The sequence below is a fragment of the Aythya marila genome (genome assembly GCF_965140915.1).
Source record: "Aythya marila genome assembly, chromosome: 3".
Lineage (NCBI taxonomy): Eukaryota > Metazoa > Chordata > Aves > Anseriformes > Anatidae > Aythya > Aythya marila.
Genome location: NC_139044.1, coordinates 118,207,338 through 118,228,648, shown reverse-complemented (window position 1 = coordinate 118,228,648; position 21,311 = coordinate 118,207,338). Strand labels below are relative to the sequence as shown.

Sequence of the window (21,311 nt, the reverse complement as noted above, 5' to 3'; positions counted from 1 at the left end):
CCAAAGCCCTGAGGGGGGCCCTGAGGGGGCTCTGAGGGGGCCCCTCCCCGTCAGAGAGGCGCGAACCGCAACTCCCGCCAAATCTCGCGAGATCTCCGCCTGCCGCCGTTGCTATGGAGACGCGGCGGGGGGAGAGGGGAAGAACCCGGAAGTGTCGCGCGAGCGGCGGCGCAGGGCGCTGAGGAGGCCCCGGCCCCGCTCCCCGCCGCGGCCTAAAGTCGCCGTTGTCGCCGCCGCCGCTGTCGCCGCCGCCGCCGCCATGGAGGCGAACGCGCCGAAGCGGAAGGAGCCGCGCAAACCGCTCCGGATTAAAGTCATCTCCATGGGCAACGCGGAGGTGGGCAAGGTGAGGCGGCGGGATTGGCTGGAGGGAGATGAAGGACGGGCGCGCTGGCCAATCGGGGAGCGGGCTGCCCCGCTATGGAGGTCGCGGATTGGCCGCCGCGCTGGCAAGGGGGGGAGCCAATCAGAGCGGCTCGCTGCGTACGGAAGGTTGGTGAGAGGCTTCGTGATTGACAGCGGAGGGGGCGGGGCCACGCGTGGATGCGCGGCTCTTATTGGCTGCGGTTTGGGGGAGGGCGGGTTTGTACGGCTGCGGGCGGGTGTCATGGCGGCGCCCAGCGGGTGTCATGGCGGCGCCCATGGCCAAGGCCCGATGGCCGTCACCCGGCCCCGTCTGAGGGAACCCCGCGGCCCTGAGGGTCCGGCCCTGGTGGGGGGCTCCCAGCCGGGTTTTTCTCTCAAGTGCTGCCCTCCCCCTGTGCTAAATAAATAAAATAAAAGTTCTTTAAACATCTAACACCTCAAAGTCCTCTCGGGGCAGGCGAGTGCCTGTCAGAGAGCGAAAAACCTCGAATGTTTCCCCAAAACAGCGTGAGCGCAAATCCCTGAGGCATTTCTCTCTCCGAGGCCCACAGCAGCGAAATTCCTCTCACAAACAGGGGCTCACCCCCCAGTCAGGGCAGAACCAGGGCTGGTGGGGATCCTTTGGGTCCCTAAATGTGTTTTTTTAGCAGCCTGAGCAGGCAGCCTGAGGTGTTCCCCGAAATTTTGGGGGCTTTGGCTTCCCCACGTCAACAAACGGGTTTTAAATAGGGGAATAAATCCCCTCAAGAGTTTTGTGGCACTCGTACCTGCAAATACAGGCTTCGCATTCTGCCTGCACAGCCATTAAAGCAGCAGATGTGGCCTTGCCTGGCTCTGCAGAACCTTTTGCCGGGTAAGAGGTGCCTGGACAGTGTGGTTTTCCCTTAAATCTCCTTAAATTTCCCTTAGATCTCCCCTTCTGACATGCCCACAGCTCCCTCAGTCTCGCTCAGCAGCCACCTCTTTACTGAGATGCGCCCTGAGGCTAAGCCCGGGGCTCTTTCTCTTCCAAATGCTTAAGGGATAACAAACACCCAGGGGTGGAATCCCAAATTTCCCTTCCTTTTGCAGAAAGAAAGCTGCTCCTCGTAATTACTGATACTTTGGTTGTGAGTTAAGTACTTGGTTTAGGGACTTAGGGCAGAGAACATCTCTGCAGCCACCCAGCAGGCTGAAGGCTGTCGGCTAATTCAGCATTAACGTGACCGTGTCCTCCTGGTGAGATTTTCCCTCTTCCTTCCTCCCAGAGCTGCATTATAAAGCGCTACTGTGAGAAAAGATTCGTTCCCAAATACCTGGCGACCATCGGTATCGACTACGGCGTCACCAAGTGAGTATCTTTGTGGTGAGGAGCTGGGGTGAGCCACGTCGTGTGGGAGTTTCTGGGGGGTCAGCGAGGTGTCTGCTGCAGGGGACAAAGGGAAAATGTGTGGTGGGTCCGTCCTGTGTCCTGCTGCTCCTGGATATCCTCGTGGCACTGAGCTGGGCATGCTGTGGAGTGCAGGGCAGCCAGGCTCTGCTGCGTTAGTTTCCCACATCAGATAATCTGCATTTCACCTTCCTCTGGTAGCACAGAGCCCCACTGCCATGTTACATCCAGAGCTGGGCCTGTCCTCCTTGTCCGAGCAGCTCTTGGGACAATTTTCTGCCCGTTAAACCATGCAGTCAGAATTTCTTATTGATTTCTCTGGCCCTGATCACCCAGCTCTTTCTCTGCAGAGGAAAAGCATTCATCTGGAGGCACAGCCTGTGCGAAGGTTGAGGCAGAGCATTCTCAAGCATTTCCTTCCTGTTCTTTCAGAGTGCAGATCAGAGACCGAGAGATCAAAGTGAACATCTTTGACATGGCGGGGCACCCGTTCTTCTATGAGGTAAGGCAGCCTCAGCCCTGAGCAGCACATCACAGAGCTGCCCTCAGCCTGCCCATCTCTGAGGTATTTGGCACCTGCCAGCTTTCCTCAGCATCCTCAGCATCTCCAAAGGGGCTTGGTCCAGTGTCTGGCACTGGATCCTCGCTCTGCCCTGCTGCCTTGTCCACAGGGACACACAAATACACACAAATGGGTCTCTCAGTCATTTCCCAGACCTTACAATCTCCCCATTTATCAGTCTGGTGCTTTGTCTGCCACTGTGCCTCACTCTTTTGTGCGTGCAGATTCATAGAATCACATCACAGAATGACTTAGGTTGGCAAGGACCTTAAAACTCATCGAGTTTCAACACCTCTGCCCTGGGCACAACCCCTTCCCCCAGCCCCATCCAGCCCGGCCTTGGGCACCCCCAGGGCTGGGGCACCCACAGCTCCTCGGGGCAGCTTGTTCCAGTGTTTCACCACCCTCATAGTAAAGAATTTCCTCCTAACATCCAATCTAAATCTCCTGCCTTTTAGTTTCAAACCATTCCCCATTGTCCTATCACTAGCTGCCCATATAAAAAGTAAAAGAAAATAAAAATAAGTGAAAAATCGGTCTTTTATGGGCTGTCTGCTCCCCTGTGAGTAGCCCAGCGAGGTATTACTCTCCTAGCTTTTGCTGGTACAAACAAAAAAAGCTGTTTTTGGCCCCGCAGGTGAGGAATGAGTTTTACAAGGACACGCAGGGAGTCATCCTGGTCTACGACGTCGGCCAGAAGGAGTCGTTCGACGCGCTGGACGCGTGGCTGGCCGAGATGAAGCAGGAGCTGGGCCCTCACGGCAACATGGACAACGTCGTCTTCGTTGTCTGTGCAAACAAGGTAGGGCCCGGCAGGGAGACAGGTCTGTGGTGCAAGGCTCCTCGTGTTCCTGGTGTGAGCCAAGCTGTTGAGGTCCCTCCAAAAGGGAAACGCTGTTAGGTTGTAGAGAAGACATTTGAAGAGCTGGATCTGTGTTTGAGGAGCACTAGAGACCTTCTATCATCAGGGCTTTGAGAATGTGGTGGCCACACATCAGTCAGAAAGGGATCAAGCAGCGGCTACGTTATCTCTGTGCTATGTGAACTCTCACAGGCCTTTTCGTTTTTACTTTCTCTGCTTTCTTTCTCTGCTGCCTCCATCTCCTCAGGATAAAAAATCAGCTTCTCCAACCAGAACATCATTAGGTGGTTGTCTTCAGAGCTGTGCTCCTCCAGCTGTCACTGCAGACCGTGCTCAGGTTCTGACCTTTGCCTTTTCTCTCCTTCCAGATCGACTGCACCAAGCACCGCAGCGTGGATGAAAGCGAGGGGCGGCTGTGGGCAGAGAGCCGGGGCTTCCTTTACTTCGAGACATCGGCACAAACAGGAGAGGGAATCAACGAGATGTTCCAGGTAACGTGGGATGAAGGCCGTGAGGGCACAGACCCTGTATGGACCCAGGGGGGTCTGAAATCCTCTGAAATTCCCGAATCCCACAACACCTATTAGCCCCCTGCCCTAGAGGTAACTTCGCAGTGAAGTGCCACCCGGAGAAAGCCGTGACTTTCCCCTTTTCCCCCCCAATTTTAGCGTTCCCTCCTGCTAACTCCTTCCTGTGCCTGCAGACTTTCTACTCTGCCATCATCGACCTGTGCGACAACGGCGGGAAGCGGCCCCCCTCCAGCGTGGGGGTCAGCTTCACCAAAGAGCAGGCGGATGCCATTCGTAGGATCCGCAACAGCAAGGACAGCTGGGACATGCTGGGAGTCAAGCCCGGAGCCACCAGGTGAGGAGATTTCGTGCCTAACAGCCTGTCATCTTCCAGTAATCTACCAGAAATCTTTCTGGTAGCTTCTGTGGTCTCTTGGTGAGCTGCCTGCGGCTCACCGTGGTTCGTACAGCAGGCAGGTACAAGTAGTGTGTGTTTAACCACAAAATTAGGGCACTGTAAAAGAAACCCTCTGTCCTGAGCATGAAATTTCCCCTTTTAACAGCCAAGCCAGGCTGGAGGTAAGTGGGGAGTGATGAACGTGAGAACTTGCAGCCCTTCCAGCTGCCCAGCCCCACGCCCTGCCTCCGGGTTGAGCTGTCTCAGCTTCACCTTCCTTGCTCTCTCCAGGTCTGGAGAAGCTTTTAGGCTGCCACGAGGCTGCTGCCCACGTTGTCAAAGAGAGATTGCAGCTTTTCCACTTAGTAACGGTTCTCTCACGAGATGAGCTTTCTTTTGTCTTCCTCAGAGAACTTTTAGTTAGGAATTGGTCACTGCTCGTGTAAGGGGTTGGATATTGAATCTGCCACTTCTGCTGTGTGGCTCGGGCAGCTAAAACAAGCCCCCAGGGCTGTGTCTCACTTGCTTTTCTTTGAAACACGAGAATTATGCTTGCGTACACTTTATAAAGGACCAGGCGAGCAGATTTTTGCCTAACATCACTCAGGACTCCCCCATCCTCCGAGCCTCACCTCTCTGAAAGGCAGGGGCTGAGCCAGAACCTTTTTCCAGCCCCCTCGCACCCACGGGGAGAGCTCAGCAGCCCGGATGGACTCCCCTCCCTCACGAGGTGCCCCCTTGTGCGCAGCCCTTGGCTTTTAGGGCTGCGGGGACGTGCAGTGCCTTCGCCCTACGTGTAGGTGGTTTGATGAGTCAGGGTTCCTTGTGCCCCCACGCTGCCTCCCAGCTTTCTGTTGCCTGTGCTGCCACCCAGGCACGTGGCACGCGGATTTTTCCACGGTGGAGAGGAAAAATACCTGCCCCAGGAGAGGGATTCTCCTCCTCTCCCTCTGCTTGCACCCCACTGAGAAGTGCCCTGTGAGCTTCCCTTCAGCTTCTCGTCCACACCATCACTTTCAAAGCCTGGAAAACCGTGGTGCCAGCGAGGGAAGGCTTCAGAAGTGTCTCCTACTGTGCTTTTCCAGCCAAAGCAAGGCTGCTCCGGGCTGTCTGTGGCTTTGTAGCCCTCACTGTTGTCGCTGTTTTGCTATCTCCTAGGGATGAGGTGAACAAAGCCTACAGGAAGCTGGCCGTGCTGCTCCACCCCGACAAGTGCGTGGCTCCCGGCAGCGAAGACGCCTTCAAAGCCGTGGTGAACGCCCGGACTGCCCTCCTCAAAAACATCAAGTAGGGATTGAAGCCCCTCAGAGCTGGAAATCTTCCCCTCCTCTTCCTCCCAGCTAGCTCCCGGTCAGCCCCACGGCTTGTGGGGCGCTCCCCTTCCTCCTCAGATTTACCCGCTGGCACGGACACCGAGCAGGGGAGCGAGAGCCCAGCGTGCTCAGGATGTGTTATAAAAGGAGCAGGTGGCAACGTGAGGAAGAGGAGGGGTTGCTCAAGGAAACCTCTGCTGCTGTGGGAAGGAACTGGCTCCGGGGAGCGTCCAGTTCCTCCCCAAATCGTTGTGGTGCCAAGGACGGTCCCGTTGGAAGGATGAAGGCTCTTCCCCCAAGCACCCGCCTCATCACAGCACCTCCCTGAGCTAAACCTGGCAGGGGGAGCCCCAAAACCTGCAGCCCCTCACGCCCCACGCTCCCTCTGGAGTTACACCCCCCGTGGCAACACATTAGGCATGGCCGGGTAAGACAGCACCCCAAAAAACGCAGCGCCCCTACCCCTTTTGGGCATTCATTGCTGGTCACCCCAAAAAGTGCCTGGAGGGGCTTTTTGGGATCCAGCTGTTGGGATTCCGAGGGAGGCGATGGCCACGAGGGCTGCCAGACTCCAACGGGAGATCCCTTGGGGCCCCGTGGTTGTGTCAGCACCCACTTTTATTTCCCTGCTGCTGCGTGAGGTTGGCAGGGAAGGAGAGAACATGAAGTTAGGGAAAAAAAAACACCACTGAGGGGCAGGGGTGGGGGGTTGTGTCCTTAAATTATCCTTTTCATTTTTTTTTTCTTCCTGTGGTCAGTGCAAATGTTATTTATTTATTTATTTCCTCACTCGAGGCAGCTTTTCTGTGTTCCCCCCCCTTTCAAAACGTGCCGTAGATCAGCAGCAGATCCCCCCCTCCTCGGCAGGAGGCTTTCAGGAACTTTAATTCCGGCAGCATTTCACATTGTTCGGGTTTCTGCTTCCTCCTGGGGAGACGGCTGTCCTGCTGGGGGGCCACTTTCTGCTCCCCTGGTGCAGCTGTAACAGAGGGGAGGTGTTGCCACGAAGGATTAATGCTTAAAACAGCTCCACGTCTCCCCACCAAACCTATTTCTCCGCGTTTTCTTTCCGCCGAGGAGCGCTGTTTGGCGACGCTTACCCACCTAGCCACGCCGCTGACCTTCCAGGTTGTGTTCTTTTTATAAATTAAACCCCTCCAACCACCCCCGTTTTGGAACAAAGGCAGCCTGAGCTGTGAGCTGTCCTCCCCGCCGTGGCTGCTGGCTGTTAATGTTTAATTGCCCTTTTGACTCATTTCTCTCCTCCCCAGCCTGCTCCGGCCCAGGCTGGTGGCGAAGAGCTGCCCTCCGGGGTGCTGGAGGTTGTGAATCAACCCTGCAGAGCTGCACCGAGGGAATGAGGCAGCTCTGCCAGCCCCACGGGGACGGGGTGGGGGCCTGCAGCCCTCCCTGGCTGTTTTTGGGGGACCTGGAGCACCCAGAGGTGAGGGGGGGGCTCCGTCCTCGCCCCCCGTGCACACATCTCCGTGCTGGCTGTGTCCTTCCTCACGCATTCCCAAATTTCCCTTTGGCATCCAGAAATCCAGCCGGGAGGACAGGAAACCTCCGTCGGGGTGCCTGCAGGTACTGCCCACCTTCTTCCCAGCGCTCGGTGGGGCCAAAATGAGGGGAAAACACGAGGATTTGGGGGCTGACCCCACACCCTGTCCCCCACAGCCGCTGCCAGGCCAGGTTTTTGCTGCTCAAACCTCGTTCCCTGCACACACCTGGGCCCAGGGGCTGAAATTTCCCCTGGGCTGAGCCCACAGCGCTAACCCCGAGCACTCCAGGAGCCTCCGGAGAGCTGCGGCTTCGCTGCCCTCGTTTGGGGTTTTAATTACAGCCCAGGAGCAATTACTTCTGGCAGAGCAGCCGGGACAGCCTCTCGTTAGAGGTCCGGAGCTGATGGAGGGCATCTCCATCAGCTTTAAATCACCTCCAGGAGTGCCCGAGGGGAGCAGGCAGCGGCTGAAAGAGGAGAGGGAACGTCCCCAAAAGGTTTTTTGTGGGGTCTCAGCCTCTTTGGGGTGATTCGGGCAGGATTTGGGCAGCCTGGGTGAAGGGGGACACGCAGGGGGGGAAGCCTTGCTTCTCTCTGCACCCCGTGGGGACGTTGTAGGGTGCCTTGGCTGCTCTGGGACGGGGAGGAGATTTTGGGAAGCTACACAGGGACCCCCCCCGGTGCAGGGAGGGGACATTTCCAGCTCCCCCACACCCCAAACCTGTCCCCGGGCTCTCCGAGCATCCCCAAAACCCCGCAACGCCCACGCCTGTGCCAACCCCACGGGATCCGCGTGCCTCCCGGGTTCTCCCCCCTCATTCCCAAAACCTTACCACCCCATTTCCACCCCCCCAACCCCCTTTCCTTAGGGCCTCCCCCGAAAACTTTGGCAGCGAGAGGGTTACGGAAGGCGGGGACGCACCGGGAACGGGGTAGGGGCGGGGGGGGCGAGCACCGGGACCGCCACAGCCGGCGGTGGGCTCCCTCCCCCGGCCGGGGGAAAGCCCCCCTGCCCCTCCCCATCCCTCCACCTAGCTCGGGGCCCGAACCTGGCCGGCCCCACGGGGATGCAGGAGGAGGAGGAGGAAGAGGAGGAGGAGGAGGAGGAGGGCACCGGAGGATGCTCCCGGTGGCGGCGGGGCCGCACCTGCGCTCCCCGCGCTGCCGCAGCCGGGAGGGAGGGAAAGAGAGGGGCGGAGGGGACCTTGGTGGGGGGGCTCCCAGGACCGGGAAGGGGCTGAAGGGGTCGCCCCCAAAACCCGGCTGCCCTGGAAGGAGGGGCAGGGGAGGCAGGCATCGCGACATTTTTCCGCTGGCAGTGCGCAGGGGCTGGGGAGGCCGGCTCGGCACCGCTCCCGGCAGCCGCTATTTATAAACCCCCCCCACCACCACCCCGATCCTCTCAGCACCACCACCAGCAGCTCCAGCACAACCTCTCGCCTTCCTCCGGCCCCTTTTTTTCCAGCCGGGGGAGAGAAAAAAAAAGAAGCGCCCCCACCACCACCACCACCACCACCGCCGAGAGGGGATGCTGCGGGCGATGCCCCGCTGAGCGCTCGCTCGGGGCCGGTGCGCGCAGGGAAAGGAGGCGAAAGGGGGGGGGGGAGAGGAAAAAAGAAACGGAGCCGGGCGATGCGCAGCGATGCTGATGATGCTGCCCCGGCACAGGGCTTTCTCCGAGCCCGAATGCTCGGCCGAATATTCGGCCGACTACTCGGTCAGCCTCCCCTCCGACCCCGAGCACGGCGTGGGGCGCACCCACGAAGTGACGGTGCGGAGCTCGGGGCCCTGCCTCTGCCTGCCCCGCTCGGCGCGCCTCACCTTCGCCCCCGAGTCCTTGGAGAACCTCTACCAGACCTATTTCCGAAGGCAGCGCCACGAGACCCTGCCGGTGCTGGTGGTCTTCGCCGCCCTCTTCGACGCCTACGTCCTGGCCACCTGCGCCCTGGTCTACGCCGATGACAAATTGGCCCCGCTTTTGGTGGCGGCGGCCGGTTTGCTCGCCCAAGCTCTGCTCTTCGCCCTCTGCAAGTACCGGCTGCTGCCCGAGCGGGCGGCTCGCCGTTTCCTCCCTTCCGTCCTCTGGGTGCTGGTTTTGGCCCAAATTTTCTGCTATTTGGGGCTCGGCTTCTCCCGCTCGCCCGAGGCCAGCGACACGGTGGGCTGGCAGGCGTTCTTCGTCTTCGCCTTCTTCCTCACGCTGCCGCTGCGCCTGGCGCCCATCGTGCTCATCGCCGCCGTCTCCTGCGGCGTCCACACGCTGGTGCTCGGCGTCACCGTGGCCCAGCAGCGCCAGGACGCCCTGGATGAGGGCGCCTTGCTCCGACAGGTACGGGGAGAGGGGACACACCCGGGGACATCGTTGGGGTGGCACGGGGAAGGCGGCCTCGCTGGGTGAATCGCCGCCGTTCGGTTTTTCCGTGCCCATCCTAAAGTTTGGGCTGGATGCCGAGAGCCGATCGGGGTGGTTGGTGGAAGCACGGTGTGCCCTCAGCACGGGGAGGGGATGTAGGCATGGACCCAGCCCCCAAAAACCACAGATTTGTCCCCAAAAGCCACTCCGGGGTGTGTGGATGCGTGGGCTAAAATTTGGCTGCTGGGGAAACTGAGGCACGGGGGGCTTGGGGTGGCCCTGTCCGCCCTTCCTGGCGGCCCCGCTTGTGCTGCTTTCCCCTCGGATTGCAAAACTGGCTAAAAATGGCTATTTTTTTTGGCCGAAACGTGGCACGAGGCCAGCGTGGGCCTTCCTCCAGGCTCCCAAACAGCCGCCGGGAGCGTTCCCAGGAGAGCTGGGCAGCCCCACGCGGGCACCAGCCCCAAAAACGCCCCCTCTGTGGGGCCAGGTCTCCATGTGGGGTCGCCCAGTGTGGGGCAGAGCCCGGGGACACTTGTGGATGATTCCCTGCAAAAACAAAGCTGGAAAAAGGGCATCCCCGATCCCAAAAGCAGCCCTAAGGATGGGCCACCATTTCAGGCAGGGCGGCGAAGGATGGGAACGCAGGGACAGAATGGGCCCTGGCTCCTTGGGCTCGATATTTCCTGGGAAAATTTGGAGCAGCCTCGGTATTTCCTGGGGAATTCCTGCCTGGAGCAGCTCGGGACTGTTCTCACCGCCCCAAATCAGTGGGGTTTGTAGCCAGAGGGGCGATGCCCCTTCCCCTGCTTCCCCAGCGCCGAGAACTCGTGCGCCGGTGGCTTTTTAGGGGGGAAAATCCTGCTGGAAACTCCCAGCTCTGCCCGTTCTCCACGAGCACGCCGTGGGAGGACCCTATGGAAAGCTGGGACGCTCTGGGGCAGGTCCTGGGAGACCTCCTGCTGACAGAGGAAGGAGGGGCATGGGTTTTTTTGCCTGCTTTTGGGGAGGTTTGGAGTCGGGTGCTGCGTCCCCGATCACCCCAGGAGCTTGGAAACGGAGCCTGCTCTCCAAAACCCCCCAGAAACGCTGACTTTCCCCTTCCCCTTGGGTGCTTGGTTTGGCACCAGAGCCCGCACCCCTTCCGTGGGACACCTCCTGGTGTCACACGGTGCAAGGAGAAGCGCTTTGGGGACAATTCCTGCAGCACACGGGACGGTGCAGTGACACCCAGCCGGGGGGACACCACTCCAGGAGCCGAAATCCTCGCGCAGCAGCGGCGTTCCCAGCTCCCTCTCCCAAACCACGCCGGGTCCAACCCGAAGCAAACCCTTTGCAGCCCCAAGGAGGCTTCCAGGAGCAGGCAGACGGATGCAACGGGGGCTCCAACTCCTTTTTTTTTCGCCCCCAACACCACGACAACCCCCGGTGCCAACGTGCCAGGAGCCGAGGGGGCTGCTCGGGCATCCCCCCCGGGCGGGCATGCGCCGCGGCCGCGTTAATCATTGCTGGGGCCAGCAAAACCTTGGCAACGCCGCATGCCTCAGCCTCTGCCTGCTGCAAAAAAAGAGGAACATTATGTCCAGAAATAAACATCATACGCTTGATTATTATAGACGTTCGTACGGCTCCCCGAGGGCAGCTGCTATTAATAGGGTGGACCGGCGGGTGCCGCTCGGACCAGAGCGGCTCAGGGGGGTTAAGGAGAGATGCTGGAGGCTTCTGCCCCCGTCCTGGCTGTCGAGGAGGAACCCCGAGGCTGAATGGCACCGTGGGGGTCCGGGTTTGGTGGTTTTTGATGCCAAATCAGCCCCACAAAGCAGCTGCAAAAAATTCCCCAGGTTTGGGCATGGAGCGGGGTGTCCATCTCCTGGTTTTGGCTTCATCGCCGCTCGCTGGGCTCAGCCGATGGCCTGTCCTCAATTCGGGTGGCCCCACACACCAGAAAGGGACCGCAGGACACCGGTGGGGATGGACGGAGATGGCCTTGGATGGGGTGGCATCGCTCCTCCTGCGGTGCACAGCCTCACCCAGCCGGGGGCCACGTCCTCCGCACGGGGACATTTGGGGTGCCGGGACGCGTTTGGCATCTCGCAGCACACCTCGATGGCTTTAGGGTGGTGCGTTTGGAGCACGTCTCGATGATTTTTAGGGTCGAGCAGCCTCGAGCAGGACGTGCTGGGCTCGGCGGGGCTGCTGTGTGGGGTCTTTAGGGGAGCGGGTCCCCGGCCAGGCGGGGTTCCCGGCGGCCCTACACGTGCCGAGCCCTGCAGAGCGGTGCATTGCCATGACAACCCTGCTTAAAAATAGCCACCGGCGGCTTGTTTGGGGGTTTCTTCTCCGTGCCCACCTCCAGACGCTTCTCCCTTGCCAGCTGCTGCTCTGGGGCTTCCCGGGAATCCCGAGCTGTGGCAATGGGGCCGGGCTGGGAACGGGGCAGAGTCCATCCCACTGAATGATCTGCGGGTCCCTGATGCTCCCCCCTGGCTCCTCGTGCTTATTTCTCCCCCCTGGAAAATATCTCCCTCATGCAAACCACCTCAGCATCCCCACATTTCCCACGTGAGCCTCCGCGCAGCCTTCCCTGGGGCTGCCCCCAGCCCCTGCGGACCCGCTGCTGCTTTCCAAAACACCTCTGCAAGCTTTAATGAGCCAGAACCATCCCGCAGGGGCTGCGAGCTCTCCCGTGGCCCCCACACGGACACCTCCAGCAAAGCAACCCCTTCGTGATGGTCCCCAGCGAGTCGCCCCAGCAGATAACCATGTCCTTGCTCCGCCACCTCACCCCCAGCTTTGAATTCGTGTCCTCCTCCAGAATATAAATGTTTTTTTTTTGGTGTTTTTTTTGTTTTTTTTTCCTGCAGCTCCTGTCCAACGTGGCCATCTACCTGTGCGCCATCACGGTGGGCACCATGTCCTACTACATGGCCGACCGCAAGCACCGCAAAGCCTTCCTCGAAGCGCGGCAATCCCTCGAGGTCAAGCTCAACCTGGAGGAGCAGAGCCAGCAGCAGGTTGGGGGCCACATCTGGGGGACAGCGGGGTGGGACGTGGGATGGTGGAAATGGGGAGAGGAGGACCCAGGTGGGAATTATATTTATGGTTTTGCACCCTGAACTCGTCTGGGGACTCGCCGTGTGGCTGCGATCCTGCAGGACCTTGTGGATTTTGGTATAGGGGTCCCCACGCTGTCCCCATCCTTGTGTTGGGGACGTGCAGCAGGTCCCCAAGCGCGGCCCCAGCCCCAGAGAGAGCCCCATGGCAGGTCCCCATCCTTGGGGACGGCCACAAGGCACGTCCCCATCCTCAGGCCCATCCCCGTGGCACCTCCCTGACCCCACACGTGGCCCTGCAGCATGTCCCCATCCCCATCAGGATCTCAGAAATTTCATTTCCCATGGGTCCGATCCCACCACGGGGCTGGGGTAGTGACACTGCCCCCGAGAGGCCCCATTGAGGGGAGCCGGGGCGCTGTTGGCACCTCAAATCCTCGTTTTCCCCAGCCACCATCCAGTTTCGAGCCCGGCTAATTTTAGAGCCTTATCTAGGGGCCTCTCTCCCCGTCTCCCATCTCTTATCAGCTTGAGCTGCTGCCAGCAATTTGCTCCCAATGGCAACAGAGACGCGTGGCGGGGCCGGCCCCGTGCTTTTCGCCCCCCATCCCAGGCTCTGAGCCCAGGGGGAGCGTTTTGTGGCCCCTTCCCCAGCAGGGACACCCCCTACGGCGAGGCCATCAGCAGCTTTGAAGCTCATTCAACAAAAATTTGGGGATATTCAGCATCAAACCCTCACGGGTAGCTCAGGAAATCCCCTGACCCCCAGCCCCTTTTTTTTTTTGTTTTTGGCAACCCCCGGCCCCTTTCCTGTCGCACGCCGGCTGCGTGGTTGCAGTGCTGAAAGGCTTGGGGTGGAGAAACGGAGCTGTTCCTCCAGCAACAGCCCTGCTGTGTGCCAAAACCCCAGGACCCCGGGGGAAAACCCTTTAATTAGCAGCATTACTTACACCAAGCGCACAGCCCCGTGCGCAGCCAGCTCTGGGTGTTTGTCCCTTCTCCAGCTCCGGGGGCTGTGGGGACGGCGAAGGGCACGAAATCCCCATGGGATTGCTCCTCCTGTGGGGACCCAGAGTGATTTTAAATCAAGAAATCCCCCCTGGTGTGGTTTGCCCACCCCCTGGGCAGCTTGCAGGGACTTTGTCTGGGACATCGCTGCAGGACCCCGGAGGCTGTCCCCATGTCGGGGCTCAGGGAGGGTTTTTGGGCTGCTAAAATCTTGGAAAACCCAGTGAATTTTAATTCTTGAGCTCCAAGTGTTGCAAGCGAGGTGTCAGGCTGCATATCCAGGTGCTGCAGAAGGGTTCCTGGTAAAAAAAAAGTGAATTTGCAGCACTTCTGCCTGTGCCAAAATAAAGCGTACGGCACCGAGCATGGAACCTGTCCCCTCCTGGTCACCCACACGGCCCCTTGCAAACCTCTCGGTGACAATTTGGGGAACGGGATGGCACGGGTGGCAGCAGCATTGCCTCTTCCCTTGGCTGCGGGGCTGCTCGTGCTGCCAGGATTTTGGGCACCAGGCTGGGAGCACCCAAATATCAGCCTGATTTGGAAACAAGCTCATTAATGGGAGCAAAATGTGGATCTGGAGGGCGAGAAGACGCTTTGCCCTGTGGATTTAGGCGGTGTGTTTGCACCTTGCATGCAAGCCGTGTATTTTCAGCCTGTATTTGCACCGTGCGTGGCACAGGCTTGGCTTAAACTCGATCTCTCTTTGCTGCCCTGTGCCCCCCAGGAGCGGCTGATGCTCTCCATCCTGCCCAAGCACGTGGCGGACGAGATGCTGAAGGACATGAAGAAGGACCCGAGCCAGAAGGAGATGCAGCAGTTCAACACCATGTACATGTACCGCCACGAGAACGTCAGGTAGCGCCGCCTCCCCGCCGCGCTATTTCTGCTGGGGAGGGGAAAAAAAATTAAAAAAAATTAAAAAAATCCCAATTTGTTGTATTTGGCGGTGACCAGCAGAGCCCTAGAAGGAGATCGGGGTGGTTTGCTGTGCCTAAAGCAAAAGGGTGATGGGGGCTGGCTGCCGGCCAGGCAGTGCCTCGGGGCCGCGTTTTGCTCCAGCCGTGATTTGCCGAGCATCGCTCTCAGCCGTGTCCCAAAAATAGCCTTTTTGGGACATAGCTGGAACGACCGGCTCCGCTAAAAACGAGGTTTTGCTGCGAATCACCCCCCTATTTGTCACCTCGCTCCCCCGCAGCATCCTCTTCGCGGACATCGTGGGCTTCACGCAGCTCTCCTCGTCCTGCAGCGCCCAGGAGCTGGTCAAGCTCCTCAACGAGCTCTTCGCCCGCTTCGACAAGCTGGCAGCTGTGAGTTCCCCCACCCGGCACCCAGGGGACAGGGGACACGCTGGACGGGCCCTGCCTGGTGTCACACGTGGCCAAAAATAGAGCTGGGAAGGGGTGGGGGCCCGCCAAGCCTCCGGGGAGGCGGGGAGGGAATGGAAAAATCGGATTTTTTGCGTCCCTCGTGGGCACGGGTCAAGGATGGAGCAAGCCCGGCCCAGGAGAGGGATGGGGGTGGTGAGGTGGGCTGAGGGGGCTCACTTTGTGTCCCCCCCCTCCCCAGAAATACCACCAGCTGCGCATCAAGATCCTGGGCGACTGCTACTACTGCATCTGCGGGCTGCCCGACTACCGGGAGGACCACGCCGTCTGCTCCATCATGATGGGGCTGGCCATGGTGGAGGCCATTTCGTAAGGGCTCCTCGTCGCTGCCGTCCCCAGGGTGTCCTCGTCGTCGTCCCTGGGGTGTCTGGTGGAAATTTGGGGGGTCCCTGTGGTGGGTGCTGGTGTGGGCAAGGGGCTCCTGGTGCTCCGCCAGGGGGTGACCCCGCTGGGTTTCTCCAAAAACCCTGGATCTTGGGGTCTGCCCTCCTGTGCCGAGCGCGTTAAATTAACGAAGGGCTAATCATTAATGAAGCGTGGGAGCAGGACGGGCTGTGGCTGACTCCTGTATCACCCCTCTGCCCCCCCAGCTACGTGCGGGAGAAGACCAAGACGGCGGTGGACATGCGCGTGGGGGTGCACAGCGGGACGGTGCTGGGCGGCGTGCTGGGCCAGAAGCGCTGGCAATACGACGTCTGGTCCACCGACGTCACCGTGGCCAACAAGATGGAAGCAGGAGGCATCCCGGGGTGAGCATCCCGTGCCGGGGCCGCGATTTGGTGGCCCCGTGGCCGCCGTGGGGGCAACCCCCCGCTTCACGGCACCCTGCGCGCCCCGCAGGCGCGTGCACATCTCGCAGAGCACCATGGACTGCTTGAAGGGCGAGTTCGAGGTGGAGCCGGGCGAGGGGGGCTCTCGCTGCGAGTACCTGAAGGAGAAGGGCATCGTCACCTACCTCATCGTGGTGCCCAAGCAGCCCCTGCGCAACGGCATCAACGGGGTGGTGAGTGGCGGCGCGGGCACCGGCGCCGCGGGTGAACCTCGGCGCGCCTCGAGCCACCGCCTTTCTCCCGGCAGAAGCTGTCCCTCACCTCGTCCCACGGCGGCTCCCCGCTGCTCGTCAACACCAAGGAGCGCAACGGCAGCCTCAGCGTGGCCTGCGCCAGCCCCGACGAGGCCGAAGAGCCCGACGCCAGGGCGAGGGGCGCCTTGGAGAGCGGGGAGGAGGATGGAGAGGTAGGGCGCAGGGGAAGCACCCCCTCCGGCGACTTATTTGTGTTTTTTTGGGGGGGCTGACGCCTTGACCACGGCGTCAACGGGGGGGCTGATGCCTTGACCTTGATGCTGGCACGTTTTTGTTGATGCTTGGCTTCGTGGTGCAGGCGGTGAACCCCTCCTTCCCCAACCCGCGGCGCCGGCTGCGGCTGCGGGACCTGGCCGAGCGGGTGATCGACGCCTCGCAGAACGAGCAGGAGCTCAACAAGCTGCTCAACGAGGCCCTGCTGGAGCGCGAATCTCTCCAGGCGTGAGTTACCCGGCTGGCAACACGTCCTGGCACGGTCCCGGTGCCGTGGGGTGCTGATGGCCGTGTCGCTGGCAGGTTGAAGGGGAAGAGCACCTTCCGGCTCTCCATGCGCTTCATCGACCCCGAGATGGAGACGCGCTACTCGGTGGAGAAGGAGAAGCAAAGCGGGGCCGCCTTCAGCTGCTCCTGCGTCGTCCTCTTCTTCACCGCCTTGGTGGAGGTCTTCATCGACCCCTGGTACGTCTGGGGGGACGCTGGGGGTGGGTGGTCCCAGCCCATCTTTGGCCCTACAAGGCTTCGAACCTGTCCCCTCTTGGGTCTTTTTTTTGGGGGCAGGTTGGTGGCCAACTACGTGACCTTCGTGGTGGGGGAGATCCTGCTGCTCATCCTCACCCTCTGCTCGCTGGCAGCCATCTTCCCCCGGGTGAGAAGGTTAAAGGGGGAGGGGGGGATGAACCGTAACCACCCCCATGACCCCAAAATAGCGGGGACGCACCAGGGATGGGGCTGGATGAGGTTTGGGGTTCTTCCCCAGCTGGGTTTTGTGCCAGCCCATCACCCAGTTAGGACACTGAGATGTCCCCCCTGCTGTGTCCCACCCGGGTGAAGCCCCCCCGTTCTTCTCCCTGCAGGTTTTCCCCAAAAAACTCGTCGCCTTCTCCACCTGGATTGACAGGACCCGCTGGGCGCGCAACACCTGGGCCATGGCTGCCATCATCATCGTCACCACGGCCGACATCGTGGACATGGTGAGCCACGAGGAGCAGCGCAGGACCCTGCTCTGCCCTCCCCCTATTTCCCCAGACCCCATAATTGTGCACGGCCCCGTTAAGCCGATCGTTAAACCGATTCAGGCCGCGCTGCAGCGGGGAGGTGGATTTTCGCAGCGGGGCTACCCGCTGGTTGGGACGTCCCCCTCCCTCCCCCAAAACCCCGCATCCCTTTGGTGGCTTCGCAGCCCTTTTGGGGACATCACCACCCCTCGTCCCCCATCCTCACCCTGTTCCTCGTGCCCCCAGCTCAGCTGCTGGCAGGACTACGGAGGGCTGGGCAACGGCACGGCCACGGTGCCGCCGCCGCGGCCGGGGGGCTGCGGGGAGCACCCCAAATACTACAGCTACATCGCCCTGCTGGCCCTGGTGGCCACCATCATGCTGGTGCAGGTCAGCCACATGGTCAAGCTGACCCTCATGGTGCTGATCACCGGGGCGGCCGGCACCGTCAACGTCTACGCCTGGGGGCACATCTTCGACCACTACGACCGCCGCCGGGGCCAGCAAAGCGCGTAAGGGGCAGCAGGAGGGGGGTGGGCACGGCGCGAGGGGCACGGCCGAGCCCCCCTCCCACCCTACTTCCACCCTTGGGGTGTCTCCCAGCAGGTCGTCGCTGGTGCCCTCCAAATACTCGATGACGGCCATGATCTTCATCGTGATGCTCAGCTTCTACTACTTCTCTCGCCACGTGAGTCGAAGCCACCCCCTTGCTTCGCTCCCCTCGGTGTTGTCCCCCCTCCCCAAAGCCCCTGCCCTGATTTTTGCACGCTTCAGGGAACCATCTCCAGCTCTTGCCCAAGGAAACCCACCAGGGCCGCATCAGCACCTCCCTCTTGCCCCTAGGATTTAGGGCAAGCAGCATTACGATGGCCCTAAAGCCAACATCTGCCCTGTGGGGGTCCCAGAGCAAATCCCACACCTCCCCTTAGGGCTTCACCTCGCCCCAAAGCCACCACCCGAGCCCGGACCGGCCCCAAAAGCAGCCAGGATGCTCCTGGGGCTGGAGGGATCCCACTGCACCCCTTTCCTCCCCATTCCTGCAGGTGGAGAAGCTGGCCAGGACCCTCTTCCTCTGGAAGATCGACGTCCACGACCAGAAGGAGCGGGTCTACGAGATGCGGCGCTGGAACGAGGCCCTGGTCACCAACATGCTGCCCGAGCACGTGGCCCGCCACTTCCTGGGCTCCAAAAAACGCGACGAGGTGAGGGGGCACCCAGGGTGGCACCACAGCCCCGCTGTCCCCTGAGCCCATCCTACAGAGCAGGACTCGTGTTTTGCCCCAAATTTTTGCGCGTGGCCCCCCCCCGGATCCAGAGAAATTTGCCAAAAAGGCTCCAGCTGAGCAACTTTGGCTGGATAAAGATCGTTTTTTTGGCCGACCGCAGAGCACCCTCTTTTTTTTTTTTCCACCCACACCCAAGGGAAACCGAGGCAGGCTGCGCTTTGGGGGAGGCTTTGGGGTTTGCTGGCGGTGCAGGCACGTCCCCAGCTCCCCCACACCATCCTTCCCCCTCACCCCCAGGAGCTGTACAGCCAGTCCTACGACGAGATCGGCGTCATGTTCGCCTCCCTGCCCAACTTCGCCGACTTCTACACCGAGGAGAGCATCAACAACGGGGGCATCGAGTGCCTGCGCTTCCTCAACGAGATCATCTCCGACTTCGACGCGGTGAGTCGGCCCCGGGGGCACCACGGGGGACTTTGGGGACATTTTTGTTTCCCCCCAGTGGTTCTGAAGCTCTTTTTCCACGGCTCAGCTCCTGGACGAGCCCCAGTTCCGCTGCATCACCAAAATCAAAACCATCGGCAGCACCTACATGGCCGCTTCTGGAGTGACCCCCGACGCCAACGCCAACGGCTACGGCGCCAAGGTGAGGGGTCCCTGCGCCTCAAGGGGGGGCGGTGGATGAGATTTTGGGGTGGGGGGGGACACCCCTAACCCTCCTCCCCTCGCAGAAGGAGACCCTGTCGGATAAGGAGCGCTGGCAGCACTTGGCCGATCTGGCCGACTTCGCCTTGGCCATGAAGGTGACGCTGATGAACATCAACTACCAGTCCTTCAACAACTTCATGCTCCGCATAGGCGAGTCCGGGAGCGTGGGGAATTAGGGTTGGGGGTGTGTGGGGTTCCCCAAAGCCCACCCTGATGTCCCCAGTGTGCCACGGGGTGGGTGACGGCCGCCCTGCTCTCCTCACACAGGCATGAACAAGGGCGCCGTGCTGGCGGGCGTCATCGGCGCCCGCAAGCCGCACTACGACATCTGGGGCAACACGGTGAACGTGGCCAGCAGGATGGAGTCCACCGGCGTGATGGGGAACATCCAGGTGAGGTGGTGAAGGGGAGAAATCGGGAAGCCGAGGGACGGGGACAGCTCTTGGAAGGCCCTGTGTGGAGCGTGGCAGGGCTGGGGGTGGTTGAGGGGCTCCTCCAGGCTGGGAATGGAGCGTGGGGGTGCTAAAATTGGGGCGCTGGGGTCCCTGCTCGCCACCTCGTCCCCCCTCCAGCCTCCTGCTGTGGTCCCTTTGTCCCCCGCAGGTGGTGGAGGAGACCCACCTCATCCTGAAGGAGTACGGCTTCCGCTTCGTGCGCCGCGGGGCCATCTACGTCAAGGGCAAAGGGGAGCTGCTCACCTTCTTCCTCAAGGGCCGGGAGAAGCAAGGCTCCTTCGTCAACGGCTCGTCCGTCACCCTGCCCCATCAGGTGGTGGACAGCTCCTGAGGGGCCTGGAGCCCGGCAGCCAGCACAGCCACCAAAAAAAAAAAAAAAGCCCCGCGCCAAACTGGGGAGCCTTGGGGATGCCCAGCACCCACCACCGAGGACACCGGGGGCGTCTCTCCCAAAAAAGTGCAGATCTGAAAGCAAATCCGAGCAAGCGACCCCTTCCAACCACCCTTCCTGAGCCTCTGCTGGAGGTTTCCAGCGGGGTTTTGCTCCCGTGGCCGAGCAGGAGGGAGGCAGGGGGCTGCTCTGGCCACGACTCCCAGCCCCCGGCGGGCACGGGGCTGGGGTCGCCTTTCCCCGGGGCGTCCCGAGGGATATTCGAGTAGCACTGCAGGCCCCGGGTGCCACCGGGCGCTGGGCATGAGGAGAATCACACTCAGGGCTGGAGGGGAAGGCACCACATCTCTCCTGCGTGCTGCAGCGCCTGGGGGTCGCCGTTAGCCCGCCCCACGTCCATCCTCGTCACAAACCAACCCTAATTAGGAGACGGGGGAGAGAGGGGGAGCTCAGTCCTGCCTTTGGCTCCGAGAAGGAAAAAAAACAAACAAACACAAACTGATATTGTGTATTTAAGATATATAAATATATTATATATATAATATATATATATATATATATATATAAAAAGAGTACAGATCAACATTTATATTTTTAACTGTGCCCATTCGCTCCCCGGGGCAGAGCTCGCTGGGCTCGGCTGCTGGTGGAAGAGGGGACCAGGGGGAGAGGAGGCACGCCCGGGGTGTAATTACGCCGCCAGTTTCTTGAATAGAAAGCAGATGAATTTCAAAGCCTGGTTTCAAAGTCTGCTGTGTTCTGGGGTCGGAGGTGCAGCGAGAAGGGCTCCACAGCCTCTCCAGGGGAATATTTGAAGGGGTCCCCAAAGGGAAGGACGATGCCTTTGGTGGGTTTTGCTCCTTTCCCTTGTTGGGGCTCAGTTGGCTCAGGATATAAGCCCTGAGGGGTGACAGGTCTTCTGCAGGCACCCTGACGACCCGTCAGCTCCTCTAAAGCAGCCTCAGCCTGGTGAGCCTTCCCCCGTGAGGAGCTCTGGCCATCGTGCACAGGAATTGCTACCTGGAACCACGACCCTCGTAAACTGGAGGTGACATTTGAACAGGTTCAGTTTGGGCAAAGAGCCCGAATAGCTACAGAAACGATTAAAAAAAACAAATTACAAAGTTATTTCTGCCTTATTGCGCGTGGGGCTGGCACAAAAATGGGGCAGAAGAAAATCCCATTGCTCAACCCACATGATATGAGGCTAAAAGAATCAAAAGGAGAGATTTTTTACATACCACAGAAGTTCTATGTCACTGAAATTATTAAGCCTTAAAAATACCCCTGTAAGAACACCAAGTTTTTAAGATCTGACCCAAACTTGGAAGCGCACAGACAGGACGCCACGAAAGCTGTCCCGTGCCCAAAGAGAAGGAACAAAGAATGTCCAAAGCCACTGCTGGCGTGAAATCTCCTACACCAGACCCCCAAAAAAGCCTCCAGGAAACGTTGCTCTCGATTCCAAGCGTGCCAAGTGCTCCTCAGGGGGATCCCAGCAACGGCGCCGTGCCCGTGGGAAGCGTTTTCTTGTTGAGAGCATGCCCGGCAG

At 60.3% G+C, this 21,311-nt stretch overlaps 2 protein-coding genes across 6 annotated transcripts; both read left to right on the top strand.

The window, feature by feature from the left end:
- Positions 1-12: 12 nt before the first annotated feature.
- On the top strand, positions 13-6,309 carry DNAJC27 (DnaJ heat shock protein family (Hsp40) member C27). Its single transcript, XM_082757025.1, has 7 exons — positions 13-346; positions 1,614-1,696; positions 2,168-2,237; positions 2,935-3,099; positions 3,528-3,650; positions 3,863-4,023; positions 5,224-6,309. Exons 1-7 carry the CDS (start codon positions 260-262, stop codon positions 5,354-5,356), a joined length of 822 nt encoding a protein of 273 aa, XP_082613151.1. The 5' UTR covers positions 13-259; the 3' UTR covers positions 5,357-6,309.
- Positions 6,310-6,634: 325 nt separating this feature from the next.
- ADCY3 (adenylate cyclase 3) lies at positions 6,635-21,252 on the top strand. 5 transcript variants are annotated; one of them, XM_082757017.1, is made up of 20 exons: positions 6,635-6,962; positions 12,097-12,246; positions 14,021-14,151; positions 14,492-14,603; positions 14,863-14,990; positions 15,272-15,430; positions 15,522-15,684; positions 15,759-15,917; positions 16,064-16,206; positions 16,282-16,443; positions 16,543-16,630; positions 16,839-16,955; positions 17,226-17,491; positions 17,583-17,667; positions 18,023-18,181; positions 18,503-18,649; positions 18,738-18,851; positions 18,937-19,063; positions 19,181-19,305; positions 19,517-21,245. In XM_082757017.1, exons 2-20 carry the CDS (start codon positions 12,145-12,147, stop codon positions 19,697-19,699), a joined length of 2,670 nt encoding a protein of 889 aa, XP_082613143.1. In that variant the 5' UTR covers positions 6,635-6,962; positions 12,097-12,144; the 3' UTR covers positions 19,700-21,245. The 5 variants fall into 5 exon arrangements, with proteins under 5 accessions (XP_082613143.1, XP_082613141.1, XP_082613142.1 ...); XM_082757015.1 differs by lacking the exon at positions 6,635-6,962 and adding an exon at positions 8,237-9,208 and having other exon boundaries at positions 15,762-15,917; positions 19,517-21,252; XM_082757016.1 differs by lacking the exon at positions 6,635-6,962 and adding an exon at positions 8,240-9,208 and having other exon boundaries at positions 19,181-19,310; positions 19,517-19,668.
- The last annotated feature ends 59 nt before the right edge of the window (positions 21,253-21,311 follow it).

Coding starts and splice junctions, on each gene's coding strand:
- DNAJC27 (XM_082757025.1), top strand. CDS start 260: ATGGAGGCGAACGCGCCGAAGCGGAAGGAGCCGCGCAAACCGCTCCGG. Junction 347..1,613: donor GCAACGCGGAGGTGGGCAAG/GTGAGGCGGCGG, acceptor CCTTCCTCCCAG/AGCTGCATTATAAAGCGCTA. Junction 3,651..3,862: donor GAATCAACGAGATGTTCCAG/GTAACGTGGGAT, acceptor CTGTGCCTGCAG/ACTTTCTACTCTGCCATCAT.
- ADCY3 (XM_082757013.1), top strand. CDS start 8,522: ATGCTGATGATGCTGCCCCGGCACAGGGCTTTCTCCGAGCCCGAATGC. Junction 18,182..18,502: donor GCTCCAAAAAACGCGACGAG/GTGAGGGGGCAC, acceptor CCTCACCCCCAG/GAGCTGTACAGCCAGTCCTA. Junction 18,650..18,737: donor TCATCTCCGACTTCGACGCG/GTGAGTCGGCCC, acceptor TCCACGGCTCAG/CTCCTGGACGAGCCCCAGTT.